The following is a 15,098-nucleotide window of genomic DNA, read 5'->3' on the forward strand; positions in this document are numbered from 1 at the left end:
CCTTTTTGACCCCTTATATTAATACACATTTCAACAACGGTCAAACTCCTAAAAAAATGGCCAACAATTCTTTATAATAATATCTGGGGGCACGGCAGTGCCCCCGCCAAGTCGAGCAAAAAAGCGGCATAGCCGTACCATCCTTTTCTAGAAGCAATTCAGGCCATTTTCAACCTCACCTTTAGATTCGTTGTGGATAAAACTAGTAGTCTGCATTTTCGGTAACCAAGCAGGCATTGTATAAACACAACCAGTAGTTTAAGAATTATAACTAGTCAAAGTTCCTTAATTTTGTCACTCACTCACTGACTGACCGATCATTAAAACTTCTAAGGCACTTCTAGTTGACATAGAAGCTTCAAATTTAGAATACAATTAGTATTTAGTGTAGAGATCTATTTTGTAATTTAGGCCCAGTTTTCTAGATACACCAACTGCATAGATAACCTTGTAATCCTATATAAATGTGTAGAATTACAAAGTTACATTTGTAGTGGATTAATCAGTGTACCTGTATACCTATGTATAATATAATGGAATTAAAGAAGTAGAAGGTACCGGAAAAGAAAACAAGTAGGACTATCTACAAAAATAAACGAGATGCCATCAAAAACATAACTTGTAAAAAAAAACAAGTCGCGCTACTCAGTTCTTCTACCATAAATAGTAGTGAGATCTATGTAATACCAAGTCGGTAAATTTGTACTTAAGACAGAAGGTCCCTTAAGTTGGGACTGAATAGTCCCAACTAAAGGGACCTTCTGTCTTAAGTTATGACGTAATTAACTAACCTAACATCATCTTATAGTGAGCATATTATTATTAAAAATCTCGTTTTAAATCAATAGAATGATTTGGCCATCGCATGAAAACACAATGGTTATCTCACAAGTAATAAATTATTATATTTAGGTCTGATTTTTCAAACATCAGATAAATTTATCTCTCAGATAAAGATAACACGCTCCCTTTCTTTCGCAAGTAAGAAGACAAAGAGAACAGATAACTTTATCTGATGATTGAAAAATCAGACCTAAATTAGATTGTTTATTTATGATTATATATGTATTTGTGTTATCTGTACCTATGTATTTATAGTATTATCCAAAGGTTGTCTTGAAGATCTCTCGAGCGATCTCGCTTTGTAGTGATAAAACCACCTATTGTTACCTAGTCTTGAACTTGTATAAAATTTTCCGTAACTTTATGGTGCATATAAAAAAAATTACTTATAACGTTGGATTTTTAGTTCAGATGTACAGTACAACTAAGTGCTACTTTCTAGTTAAGATTTATACAATTTATTAGCGTATTTCCTAGCTCGTGGAAATATTATTTTGTGATAATATTCCTACTGCCGGTAGTCATATTATACTTATTATCTAAATCTTTAGTAGTTTTAACTTGCTATGTTATAGTAAATAAAATTATGATAGCAAAATTTGTTTTAGATAACGGAAACTAAAGAACATACTCTTCTGAAACAGACTGGATACAACTAACAAACCTCTTTAAATATGACTTGCAGGCATTATTAAAGGCTGTGGCAGGATAAGGGACCATCTCGTGCCTTAATAGATCTGACATTTTAAAATGATGTACCCATTAGGACCTCCTGAATGTAGGGTTGATCTGTTTAATATAGTAAGGCATTTGCCTAGATGATTTATTGATGAAATTAAACAGGTCTCCATATAAATATTTTTTTGTTAAAAATTCATAAAGAGAGTCGTCAGACCGAAAACTGTTTAGGCACAAAACGGTCCCTTGTCTTGTCACGGCTTTTGAAGTGCCACAAAGTGCCAGGAGCTATAAGCTAGTAAGAAGCATTAAATATACTTAGCACGCAAATAATAGGCGCGTTAATCCTCGAGTTGCGGAAATATGCATGAATTACAATAAAATACAGTCATTACACCTTTGCTTGCTATTATTTTATTACTATTTTATTTGTAAATAGATGTACCTGCATAATTGCATATTATAACTGTAATGTTAAATTTAGAGAAAGCATAGAATGATAGTAAATACATAAGTATGGTACCTACTTGACTCTTTGCATAGTATAAAATTGTTAAGAATGAGCGCTCTCTCGCCAACAAACTGCGTAAGCCGTATGGCGACTACTTTAATATTGATTATTTATATGTGCCATTGAAAAAAAAAATGAAAAAAAAAAACTATTATGAAATCCGCCGAATCCTACGTCACCGTACCATGGAGCCACGCTGTTGCGTCGTAGCCCAAACAAGGGTTTTAATTTTAATCTGTCTTTTGTTATTTTTTTTATTGTTTTTTCGTATTCTTGTATATTCATTTGTTTTGTAGTTCGTAGTGCCGTAGTGGTCATACTGTAATGCCGTGTAACTATTATAATAAATAAATTAATTGACATGCCAAATATGAGAAGCTCGCATTACCGCATAAAACACTAGCCAGCAATCTCCACTACTCGTACTCGTACTATTAACATTAAACACCTGTTACAGAAATGGGTGAAAGACTGCATCATATAAAATCAGAAAAAGTATGCGTACGAAGCACATAGCTTTCTGCATTATTTTTTTATAAATATGTAAGTACTCAAAATTAAAAGCCTTGGATTTGAGCCGGATTTTTTTTTTAAACGGGACTGTATTGCTTAGACTCCGCTATCCGTCCGTATGTCCGTCTGTCACCAGGCTGTATCTCATGAATTGTGATATTTAGTTGAAATTTTCACAGATGATGTATTTCTGTTGCCGCTATAACAACAAATACTAAAAAAAGTTCGGAACCCTCGGTGGGCGAGGCCGTCTCGCATCTTTTTTTAAAATTCAACAACAAAAAACGTGATAACGCATCAGTTTATAAATATATTTTTTTTAATCTAGAAAACCCAAATCCGCTGCCGTATACCCGGCAATTGATTGTAATATACCAAATAAGGTCCTAAAACAATAAATTACATAATATAAAGCGCACTTAACAATCGATAAATTAATAATCTATTAAAATAGTGCTGTCACTTGATGCAAATGATGAAACTATATCAAAAAGCTATTAACGCTAATGGCAAAGGGATAATTGTAGATAATGTAATACCTACGTACTTATTGTCGGCCATTATTACCTCTACAGTCCGTGAACATCACTACAGTTAGATGTGAGACCAAAATAAAAACGTGATATTTAAGTAAATATCGATCAAAACCTTTTGTTTTGATTACCAGCTATCGATTTTAAATATTTTTTAGACAGTGATAATTTTATAAGACTTTAAGCGACGGTGAATATGCCAGGATCCCATATTTGTGAATAGAACGGTCTACTACGCTTGCAAAATGAGAAGATTGCCCGAAAATGCGGCTTTGGAACATATCACACACTGGTGTCTGTTTTTCTTCCTATCCCTACTACTTTTTCAGAACTCATTACCCAGTCCTCAGTACTTAGTATACAGTTATAAATATCCCATAATTTTTCAATTCCTGATAGTTTGAATATTACATATATTATCAACGTAGTGATTTTAAGTATAAATCCTTACCTTTACTTTGTATTTACATAGGTACTTATTTACCTATGTATTTATTTTACCTCTGTATACCTATATATGATTTTTTTTCTATCAAATTCACGCATCTGTTTAGCGCTATCTCGACATTCTTTGCCTCAGATTGATTTCCACGTGTATATATTATACCGTATGTGAATAAAGATACAATTGTTGTGATACACGGCTTTTTTTCAAAATGGCGATCACGGAAAAGAACCAAGTTTACGAGAAAGTGCCAGTAAATGATGTGATAAGTGAAAATGGTCAGTTTTGTTGAATTTAGTCATCTGCAAAATACAAAATTCCTCGAAGTGTTGTAAATAAGTATATGTCTTATTTTTTCAGAAGAAATCCATGTGCCCTCTTATGGCTATGGAATCCGTCACGTTCAAGCCGTTATTATCTTTATCTGCATGTTGATTAGTTATATGGCAAGAACCCACCTAGGAGTCACCATCGTAGCGATGACCAGTGCTATTGCTCATGAATCTACATTTAACATGACAATTATTGAAGCAAATGGAACAGGACTTAATACAATTGATGGTTTCGACTTTAATATCACTAACGCTGATAATGAAATAAATGTTTTTAACAGTAGTCATAAAGGCAGTATATGGAATGTTTACCGGGTGAGTACCTATTATCAGTCTTTGATGAGTTCCAGCCAATTTTGTTACATAATAGTTTTCTCTTGAACATCTTACAATCATTATTTGCCTATTTGAATTTCTAAATACTTGATTCACATTTAAATTAATAGTTATAAGACAGCGCAAGGAAAATTAGTTTCAAGTTTTAACATCACCTTCCAGACGTACGACTGGTCAAAACCTATACATGATTTGATCTTGGGTGCTTTCTTCGTTGGTTATTGCATCGCCATGTTTCCGACCGGCATGATCTGTCAGCGTTTCGGCGGGAAGCTGCCACTTCAGATAAGTCTGCTGACAAATGGAATCGTAACTTTAGCGACTCCGTCCGTTGCTGTTTGGGTAAGATATTCTTATTATAAAAAATTACCCAAAAAATTATATAATATATTTAAGGTTAGAATCGTGTACGCTAAGAGAATCTACTACTACTACGACTTGAGAAGAAAATTTATATATGCGCTGCTTTTTGGTAATTTTGCAAGATCTGCCACTTTGTAGCCTAATTCAAAATAGATAATATAATTAATAGTGAATTAGATTACCTGTTATTTGTTTAATCTCATCACTCAGAGTCACATGCAAAACGATTACTTGGACGGTGGCTATAGCCCCAAAGTCCTTGCTTATTTCAGAAATTTTAATGATTTGTGTTTGTATTTGTTTGTTTGTTGATATATTTTAACGTAGTATTACCATCCCTAATATATTTTATCCTCTACACACACATGATTGCTGTTTCTAATACGGACCAGACCAGACATTATCACAAGTAATTACATCACTTTTAAGAACTGACATTACTAGTGTAGTTTTATTGGAATTAAGGAATAACGGTAAGTAGGTAATGAATATAGTTTAAATATCTTGCTTTTTGTTACGATTGGAATATTTGATGGAATTACAAATGACAGAAATAACGACGGGACATAATGAAGTTATTAAACTAGTTTGATATTATTGAAGTAATGATACTATAATGACGTATCATTTCAATCCTCATTCCGTTATTCAAAGTACGTGGTTTATATTTAACAACTTTCTCTTGTAACATAGCGTCATACTGCTCTAAGCAACTTACACATACAGCGACATCTTAACCACTTGCTTTCGTAATAGTTAATTCTTCACTTCTAAAACAACAAGCCTGCCGAAAGAATAATAATATACAGGTAAATAAAAACATATTCCGATGACAATTTTTTTATACGGTAAAAAAATAGAAAGTCTTTTTTATTGATAACTCCTTCAGATGTATCATACAAATCAATTTTTCTAGAAAAAAATGGCAAAGTGTTGCGGTCACGGTGAGTTAGGAGTGTCATGTGGGGCCTGAAATTTAAGACTTCGTTTACGTTCGGTTCTTCGAGACGTACTCTAAAATATTAATAACTATTTAAATTACCTGTAGCTAGTTACGAGGTAGAATATTGACAAGTGTGTGGGGAGGTACTGGAATGTCAAGAGATTGACATGAATTTAACCAGCTATGTTGGTACATAGGTACACTAGACCGCGAGCCAGGAACAGATTTCTATGACCAATCGCCTCCCGGGCGATAACCCGTATAATGGTTAATGGCTATGTATAATGAACCCTCGTGGACGACAGCTGCCGCTCCGCTGGTGTTTAGGGATGGTAGCCACCGAAATACGTAAAAAAAATAGTCATCGCCTCCCATGTGACCAGCTGACGGTCTTTCCACCGCGATATAACAGGCTGATGTTTTTTTTATATATTTAAATTGTTTAATTTAATTTTTATCTATGATATGGCCGTCTCAATACTTCATTCAAAATATTCCTTCTTCGCAGATGATCTAAAAATAACTAAAATAATTAATAACTTTTCGGATTCTCAATGCCTTCAAGATGACTTAACACGAATCTCAGAATGGTCAGAATCTAACAAACTTCCGCTTAACATCGCAAAATGCAAGCATATAAAATTTACCAAAAAACATTTACCTTTGAAAACTTCATATATCATTGATAATCTGCTCTTACAGGAAGTTCCCCATATAAAAGATTTAGGAATAGTACTGTATAGTAAATTATCTTACAATACATTGAGAGTGTCATAACAACGTCAAACAAACTTTTGGGTTTTATTTCGCGGAGTTACAAGAACTTCAAAACAACATCTGCTCTAAAGTCTGCTTATTTTGCTTTGGCTAGAAGTCTACTTGAATACGGTTCAAGTATCTGGAACCCCTTTTACAAGTTCCATGTAGATAGAATCGAAAGAAATCAAAAACGCTTTCTCTTTTTCTTAACTGTCCATCAAAAAAAGCTTCGCTCGCTGCATGCTTATAGAGATCGCCTTAATTACTTCAAAATAACATCCCTGGAAGACCGTCGTTGGGTCTCCGACCAGGTACTACTTTACAAAACTTTGAATGGGGCTGTGGATTGTCCTGAGCTGTTGCGAAAAATTAATTTTACTGTACCCAGACAGCATGCTCGAATCACTAATTTTAGACCATTCGCAACTAGCACTTATAGAACCAATGTCGGGTCTCAGAGTGTAATTCCCAGGATGTATAGAGCACAACAACCTGTTTAAGGAAACTAAAGTTGACATTCTTAATATCTCTTTACACGGGTTCAAAACGTGTTTATATAAGTATAAGGCTAGGACATATCAAGACAATACAATTAATAATCAAAGGTCTTTCTAGATGTAACCCTGTCTTTAGTGGTACACAAGATTGATGAAACATCCATATACCCATCTCCTGCTGCATAAGTGCGTCCTTTGTGGTTTTTAAATTTTACGTATGGCGCAGACGTATATAACGGGTATTTTTTTTGTTCTTTAATTAAAAAAAAAATTTGACATAAAACATACTTATTGAAATAGAAATCATTGTTTACATTGAAATGTCATAAAGTAATAATTGTTGTGACAAATTAACTGGATGGCCACTGTGTTTCGTCATTATGTCCATTTTGTTTAATTCCTGGCCCGCGGTCTACACCATCATGCGCGGCAGATAAAATATAATTATATGTACTTAATCTTTAGCAAATTTAATTATTTATGATACAGGGTGGCTGGAAGGCCGTGTACTGTTGTCGAGTCATCCAAGGATTAAGCCAAGCTGGTCTATACCCAAGTGCTCACTGTCTTCTAGCCAAATGGGTCCCTGTCAGTGAAAAAGCTACTATTAGTAGTTTTGTATACACCGGTAAGATAAACTATATTTATGTAACTTCTCTTAATATGTGTACAGTTATTTTCGCTTTGCATTTAGTCATTTCTTTAATAATAAGTCATTTTCTCGAAGTGGGCTACAGTGTCTGATATCCTTGTATTTAGAAGTTGCACTCCTGAAATGAACTCAACAAAAGGTCCTTCTTATTTTCAGGAACCTTACTGGGCACAGTGATTGCCTTTCAAATAGGAGGGCTATTGGCCAGCTCTGCAGCAGGGTGGCCGAGTACCTTCTGGATCACTGGCGCCTTGTGTATAGCGACGTGTCTAATGTTAACCGTGTTCGGCGCTGCCAGCCCTGATCTCCACAAGACTATCAGCGAGGATGAGAAAAACTACATTTTAGGCAAGATTGATGATGGCATAAAGAAAAAGGTGATTAAGAACTACTTAATATACATTCTTGCAGAGGATTACTATGCACCCTCTTCTGTAATGGATAATGCAATTACGGCCCGTTACTATTTCTTACCCTCAAAATAGTTGATACGTTACATTGGCAAACAAGCATAAGTTTTTATAGTATATGCCTTCTTCTTTGTATGTCCATAATATAAAAAAAAGTACTTCATTCATTCGCGTCACCGATATTATAATGAGCCTTTTATTGTTTTAGGCTCCCAAGGCACCTTGGAAACGTATCTTTACGTCGATACCCGTCTGGTCTACATTCGTTACCCACACTTCGGCCGGGATCTGTTTCGTCTTTCTTTTTACTCAAATACCATCATACATGCATTATATACTCGGCTTTAACGTTAAAGATGTAAGTAATTATGCAAACATTTTATAACTTAATATTCACTGTTTGGAGTGAAAATCGTGAATTTATTCTCTCCAAATCTCTGCCAGCTTTTTTATGTCCATACAATATTTATATTTTTGTGTTTTGTAGGAATATAGAAATTCAATGGTGGGGTGAATAGGGAATTTTGATGTTCATTTTTCATACTAGATTCGGTTATTTATGTGCCACGCGGCAGCGAAAGACTTAACAACTTACATCTCAATAATTAATTTAGGTTTGAATATATTTATATAACAAATAAAATAAAAAATATAGAAGAATATTTACCCTCAACGTTAATACCAATTAAAGTTTTTTTCCTCTAAAGTGTGTCCTCGCCCAGGTAAGAAATGAAGCTCTGTCTGAACTTTGTTTTACTTAGAGATACTCGTAATTGTAGTGATATTAACAAATTCCATGTTACGAGTAGCTAACCTGGTAATACAGTATCTTTTGTACCTCTAAATAATAAATAATATTTCCATCTTTCTCTATAAATAGCCTTTTTTTGCAAAAAGCAATCAACAAGCAATTTTACGTAATAAAATGTTTAGAAATAATTTTGTATGGCTGTGCCGTGTAACAAACAGGAGCAATAAATTAAACTGTAGGCTGTACTCCTAAAACTGATCAACATTTGTTCAGCGACTTTTAATAATAGCTTTTGTTTTGATTTCTTGTACACTAAATATGCATTATATTTAAGATGCAATATATTGCGAATTTTGTTATGTTTGAATCATGACACGTGTAACGTCGATTATATAAATTATAATTATATAATAAACATTACTATATATTATAATTATTATATATAACGTCATTTGTATATAAAAGAGAAATTAAAACAACCAATATTACTTTGCTAATCCGCGAGAAAATAACGTGCTAGTTAATCAGTGCTAACCCGTTAACACTACCGGTATTAACGGGTTAGCACTGATTGACTAGCACGTTATTTTCTCGCGGATTAGCAAAGTAATATATCTTGTTTTAATTAGCATGGATTTCCGCAACGTAACGCCTGATGGTATTAATTATAAAAGAGAAAAAATAAAAACTTAACAATTTTCAAAAAATGTTTATCAAAATTTTAGTCGTTTGTGGAGTACAATATATGATTAAATTTTTTGCTTGGGTTACAAGGCCAACCCGGTATACTGTTTGCCAATAATGGCGACTGCTTTCAAGTCTATTGCTTTCGCTGGTGTACTCGCAAGTGGCTGACGTAGCTGATCAATACAGTATCAACTGAGTATTTCTGTTCACCTCTTTCTCAAAATTGAAGGACTAAAAAAGAAAGTCAACATTTTTATTTTTAGAAATTTGATTATTTGTGAAAATCGTCTTTGAAGTTGAAAATCGGAAAGACCCGATTTACGTTTTACGTTCTTTAACTTAAATCAAGCGAGAAGTAGCTTTTCTTAGTAATGCTTAATAATTATGGAGGTTGAAAACCAACTAGTTCAAAGGTACTACAAATATGAACGCAAACATTTAACGTGTATGTTTCTACAACAGAGTGGACTCCTATCCTCACTGCCTTATATAGCGAGTTCCATCGCTAATATTGGCTTCGGAGTTTTTTCTGACTTCTGCATCAACAGGGGCTATCTCTCCACTAAAAACGCGCGTAAGGTGTGCAACAGTCTTGGTACGTTATGTTTTCTTCGACATGTAAGATTTTTTGCAATTGCCGAAAATTGCAAATTTACAGACGATTATGACCTGTATTTTTTTTTCTATTTTTCGCAGCTCAATGGGGTCCAGCAGTATGTCTGGTGTCAGTTTCTCTCACACACAATAGTGGACTAGCGGTGTTATTGTTAATCATGGCAGTGGGACTGTCTGCAGGCATTCACTCTGGATGGATGGTAAGATTTATCAAATGTTGTTCCTTTCTTCTCATTTTCTTTATTTTCCATTTTTGCCATCTTTCACGTCCTTTTTCTAAAGTGAAATACAGAGTCTAGAGAGAAAACATTTTTCGCAATTAAATAATAGCTCCTCTCTTCGATTGAGTGAAGACCAATTTCATGAAACTTCGCATATACATTGTTGACCCAAATTAAATTGTTAAGATTGAACATGAGAATAATTAGCCAGATAGTTGAGGAATAAGGGAAATCAAAAGTCATATTTAATATTATATTTTCAGGTTAACTATATAGATTTGTCACCTAACTTCAGCGGTTCTTTGATAGCCACTGGCAATACCTTTTCAACAATTGGCATCACCTTTCTGCCCGTTCTTGTGTCTAACGTGGTTATCGACGTGGTAAGTTTCTCGTCACAGGGCGGACACTGCATGGTACGGAAATCGTTGCAAGTCATATCTATATGCTGTAAATTCCTAATGGTAATCAATTTAAAATACTAAGGTGTAACCATGGTAAGGTAGTTCAAGAAAAAATCGTTATTTACAGAAATTGACAAGCACCCGCACATGGTACCATGGAGGGTAGAGGTAACGAATCACTCTCTGTGTATGAAAAAGTGTCCATCAAAAAACCTTAAATAGCTAGAATATTTGATATAAAAATCTAATAATTAACAGCGCACTTCACTACATCAATAACTGCAAAGTTTATAGCTACTCCAGCGCTACTCAGGAGAAATTTTGAACTGCTATTTATAGTTGACTCCTGGACACTTTTTCAACTTTACTGTTCTCCCATGACAGAGTATTCTCCTCACAAGAGGTCTTCTAACCCCTATACATGGTATAATATACCATCATTTTGAAATTTTCGTCATTGCGTTGCCATTGAAACTGAGATTTTGTTCATCTGTAGTTACTTATAATCTGCCGCCATGGTGTGAGGTAATTTCAACTGAGGCAGAGTGGTGTTTGGTCATTCTTTATGAAATACTTATTATGAGCCTTTGTCTAGTATCAAATATCAAAATATTAAAGTTTTGAGTCATACTTCTAGTGCCATTTTTTTTCACTTATCTGCCTCTGTCAACATACAAAAAATATTCTTCATTTGGAATTTTAATTTTATAATTTAGCTATTTTTCTTATGTCTATTTTATTCCTTTTAATAAGAATTAATGAATATGAATGTTTAAACATGCAGCAAAATATGCAGGGAATGTCAATAAGTATTAATGATATTTCTTGTTGAAATATAGTCTCCTTACGCAGTCGCAATTAGAATATGTGATAATATCAACGGTTACCGAATAACTTTTTTTGTCAAATTAATATATGATCATCTGTTCTAGTATAATCCGCATCAGTGGCGCATTGTCCTGTTTGTTATGGCAACTATTATATCCATTTGCAATGCAGTTTTCGTCCTCTTCATGTCTGCTGATAAGCAACCTTGGGATCAGAGCGATGGTAGGTTCATCAACAAGAAATTATTTATTTTCAATGTTTTGCTTTAGCTAGAGTTTTAGCAACTTTAAGGATTACATTTGGATTTCGTTGTGTCTGTTTAAAAAAGATGAAACTAACAGCATTACACTTGAGTTTAATTTATGTCGTTATATTCGGAGCAAATGTGGTTAATAAATAATACAGTAAGAGGAATAATTTGTATTTTTTTTTAGTAAGTACTTACTGAGTTTCTGTTTAATAGTTTGCCTACAAAATGCTTTTGTAAGGATACTGAACTAATATTATTGTATTGATGCATTTTTATTGTTTTGTATATTAGCTGTCATTTTAATAAAATACTTTCATGTTTATTTCAGATGAAGATAACGTTGAAGCCGAAAAATCTATCGAAATAATACCAATGGAAAAAAATGAAACCAAATAAAATTAAATGAATACGGATCTTTAATGTTTTAAAATACTGTAAATAGTTTTTAAATACCCATTATATTTGCATGCATCCCGCTTTTGTGATAATTGTACGCAGTTTCTCAACCTCCTAGTCCAAGCCAATCCCCCACCTCCGGCTTAACAGAAGTGTGACTACTTAAAACAAATCAAAAAATATTTAATAAAATAACTAGCCCAGGGCAGGCCTAGGAGGAGATGGCGAGACGACTTTGACACTTTTCTTTATAACTGGCCAGAGGAAGCACAAAATCGGGAATTATGGAGAATCAGGAGAGAGGCCTTTACCCAGCAGTAGCAAAACACTCAATAAGGCTAAGAAAAAAAAATTGATGCGTTCTATAGTCAGAGATCTATCTTTGTACATAAACAATAAACACGATTTACACAAATGAAATAAAACCTTACAAATAATCGCCGTATTAGTACGTGGGAAGAAACTAAATGGGGAAAAATAGGTTGGTGTCTGAAGAGCCGACAACTTAATCGAGTCACGAAGCGGGACACATAATCGTATCCTTGGCCAGCTAGAATTACTACAGTGAGAAGGAAACTGCCTATTTATGCTGTGCCAGATTTATTTTAATGTTATGCCGATTGGCCTAATAAATTTCACAGCGCACCAAAGTGGTTGATGGATATTACGTTCCATATCTCGACGATAATAAAGTATGGAACGTTTAACGAGCAGTTATAATTAAAATTATTGAGGAATCTAATTTAAATTTTAAGGCAGTTAGTTTGACAATTAGAATGGTTACCGGAATGTATGGAAAAATACTGTTTTGAAAAATAGTCAGTGCATTCTTATTTTGTTGCCCATACTTTGCATGCTAAAAAAATATTACTGTAAGTCGTGAAGTGGAAGGTGCTCATTGACTTTTAACAAATAAAATGCACTAAAAAGTGTTAAAAGATTTACAATAAACTTTTCTAGTTTTAAACTTTTGTGTGACTAAAGGGTTAGTAATAATGTCAAATATAACTGAAAACCCTGTTAATTGGCAATTAGCTAGTTAGTTTAAATTCGTTTGAATGATTACAAAATTTTAAGAGGTAAATTTCAAGAGGGTGCCCTTACCAAAACAGAAATAAATATTTTATTTGAAGAACGCTATTAACGATTCATATTAACAAAGAGCCTACTTGGCCTGAATTGAAGATGAGCTCAAGACGGATCCAGAGCGAGTGGAGGTACTTTAATTTTGTCAGAGGCCGAAGACATTAAAGAGTTAAAAAGTTTTGAAAGGTTAGCATCGCTGCATAACCTGACAACGGAAGCAAAACTCGCAATCACTTCAATAATGGCATGCCCAAGCAGAAGAAAAGCCATTTTACTTCCAGTATGAAGCGTCAAATTCAGTTACTGGCATAGGACCGGTACACTGTAAAAATATGATGATGTGGAAAAGCCGACAGGTTATACTCTTAGGTCAGGAATTAAGTGATAGTAAAATGGAGTATACGCCCTCAGAAAGACGAAAACGCTCGTAAAGTACAGCTACAATAAATAGACTGAAGCTAGAGCTAGGCAGAGCAGAGCAGCAGTGTGAACGAACTGGATGGATTTGCAATCTGGTAAGGTTTTTATGGCTCCCTCTCTACAATCAGGTGAAATTTCACCTCGCGCCCTTTTATTTATAACCTAGGTTTAAGTAGTTAAATAAATGGTGTTACTCGTATTTTTTTATAAACAAAATTATTGTTGTAATATAGTTGTAATTACCAGTTGTCCCAACTACATTGCTGACACATATCAGGTAACTATTGCACTTTGGTAAAAATAGCAGGAGCAAAAGTTATTTATTTATTTATTTTACCTTTATTGCACAATACAAAAAAGTACAAATGGCGGACTAATGCCTTAAGGCATTCTCTACCAGTCAACCATTGGGCCAAACAGAAACTTACAATTGGTGCGGAAAGGAAAATAAGTACAGAGAGATAAAAGTCAAGTTAGTAGTTTTTTGACCTAGATCTTATAAGGTTTCGGGTGTTGAGATAATATGTTCTGAAATATATTATTTTTAAGTGATTATGTATCTAGCGAAGAACTTTATTTGCATTAATGAAATATGAAATAAACCATTAGTCATTTACTATATTCGGCAACCCAGGGTTCGTCAGATCGGTGCAAGCGCAGATCAGCGACAGACTTCGTAACAACACAATTAATAATAAAATTCACAACAGGGTTTGTAAGCCTTAATTAATAATTAAAACTTAGGTACTTACAAAGACTACCACAGGTGCCGTATCAAGCTCGACCGACCCCAAGACACTAGAAGTGTTGCTATGCAGATTTTCGAAGGAAACTTGTTGCCAAATGATAATGGTCGTATTGTAATGATGAAATAATGGCGCATATTGGCTATACGCTATTTTTCCAAATATACGTCCTGCGATAACAAAGTAAATGTTTACTTTATTTGAAACTGCAAAGTAAAAAAACTATAGAAAATAAAATATAAATATTACAACTAGATGATACCATCAGATGACCTTATCACTAGACGCAATCTGAAAGCAATTAAAATTTATGATAGCTGCATCAAATAGGTACGTATGTACTTTAACGATGAATATATACGTGGACGAAGTCGCGGGCAAAGGCGACTTACATCAAATATACAACATGCAACCGCAATAACAAATTTAACAATTAAAAGCAACAATAAATAATGTGCTTTTAAAACACTTTTCGAGATAGGCAATTTGAGTTTATGGACGTCGTTTGAAAATACAAATACAATATGGTCGAGGTAACAAGTAATAAATAATGCCTTACAGGCTTATAATCCTCAGTATCAAAATAATTTTAAAACACACCCAGGCATTTTATTTCTCTTCTTCTTCCTCGCGTTATCCCGGTATTTCGCTTGACAACTAATCTCAAGATTTGGCGTAGGCACTAGTTTTTACGAAAGCGACTGCCATCTGACCTTCCAACCCAGAGGGTAAACTAGGCCTTGTTGGGATTAGTCCTGTTTCTTCACGATGTTTTCCTTCACCGAAAAACGACTGGTAAATATCAAATGATATTTCGTACAAGTTCCGAATTATTGGTACGAGCCGTGGTTTGAACATGTAACCTCCGGATTGCAAGTC

General features: G+C 34.1%; 1 protein-coding gene across 2 annotated transcripts; it reads left to right on the forward strand.

Moving 5' to 3' along the window:
* Positions 1 to 3,141: 3,141 nt before the first annotated feature.
* Positions 3,142 to 11,984, forward strand: LOC133524075 (putative inorganic phosphate cotransporter). 2 transcript variants are annotated; one of them, XM_061859883.1, is made up of 11 exons: positions 3,142 to 3,801; positions 3,884 to 4,170; positions 4,354 to 4,533; positions 7,243 to 7,381; positions 7,562 to 7,782; positions 8,024 to 8,173; positions 9,716 to 9,848; positions 9,950 to 10,068; positions 10,353 to 10,472; positions 10,621 to 10,661; positions 11,426 to 11,531. In XM_061859883.1, exons 1-10 carry the CDS (start codon positions 3,735 to 3,737, stop codon positions 10,657 to 10,659), a joined length of 1,455 nt encoding a protein of 484 aa, XP_061715867.1. In that variant the 5' UTR covers positions 3,142 to 3,734; the 3' UTR covers positions 10,660 to 10,661; positions 11,426 to 11,531. The 2 variants fall into 2 exon arrangements, with proteins under 2 accessions (XP_061715867.1, XP_061715866.1); XM_061859882.1 differs by lacking the exon at positions 10,621 to 10,661 and adding an exon at positions 11,900 to 11,984 and having other exon boundaries at positions 3,143 to 3,801; positions 11,426 to 11,543.
* The last annotated feature ends 3,114 nt before the right edge of the window (positions 11,985 to 15,098 follow it).

The sequence above is a fragment of the Cydia pomonella genome, chromosome 13 (assembly GCF_033807575.1).
Source record: "Cydia pomonella isolate Wapato2018A chromosome 13, ilCydPomo1, whole genome shotgun sequence".
NCBI lineage: Eukaryota > Metazoa > Arthropoda > Insecta > Lepidoptera > Tortricidae > Cydia > Cydia pomonella.

Excerpts from the sequence above, each read along its gene's own strand:
- LOC133524075 (XM_061859882.1), top strand. The coding sequence starts at position 3,735 with ATGGCGATCACGGAAAAGAACCAAGTTTACGAGAAAGTGCCAGTAAAT. Across the intron at positions 7,783-8,023 it reads ATGATGGCATAAAGAAAAAG|GCTCCCAAGGCACCTTGGAA; the intron begins GTGATTAAGAAC and ends TTATTGTTTTAG. Across the intron at positions 9,849-9,949 it reads TAAGGTGTGCAACAGTCTTG|CTCAATGGGGTCCAGCAGTA; the intron begins GTACGTTATGTT and ends TATTTTTCGCAG.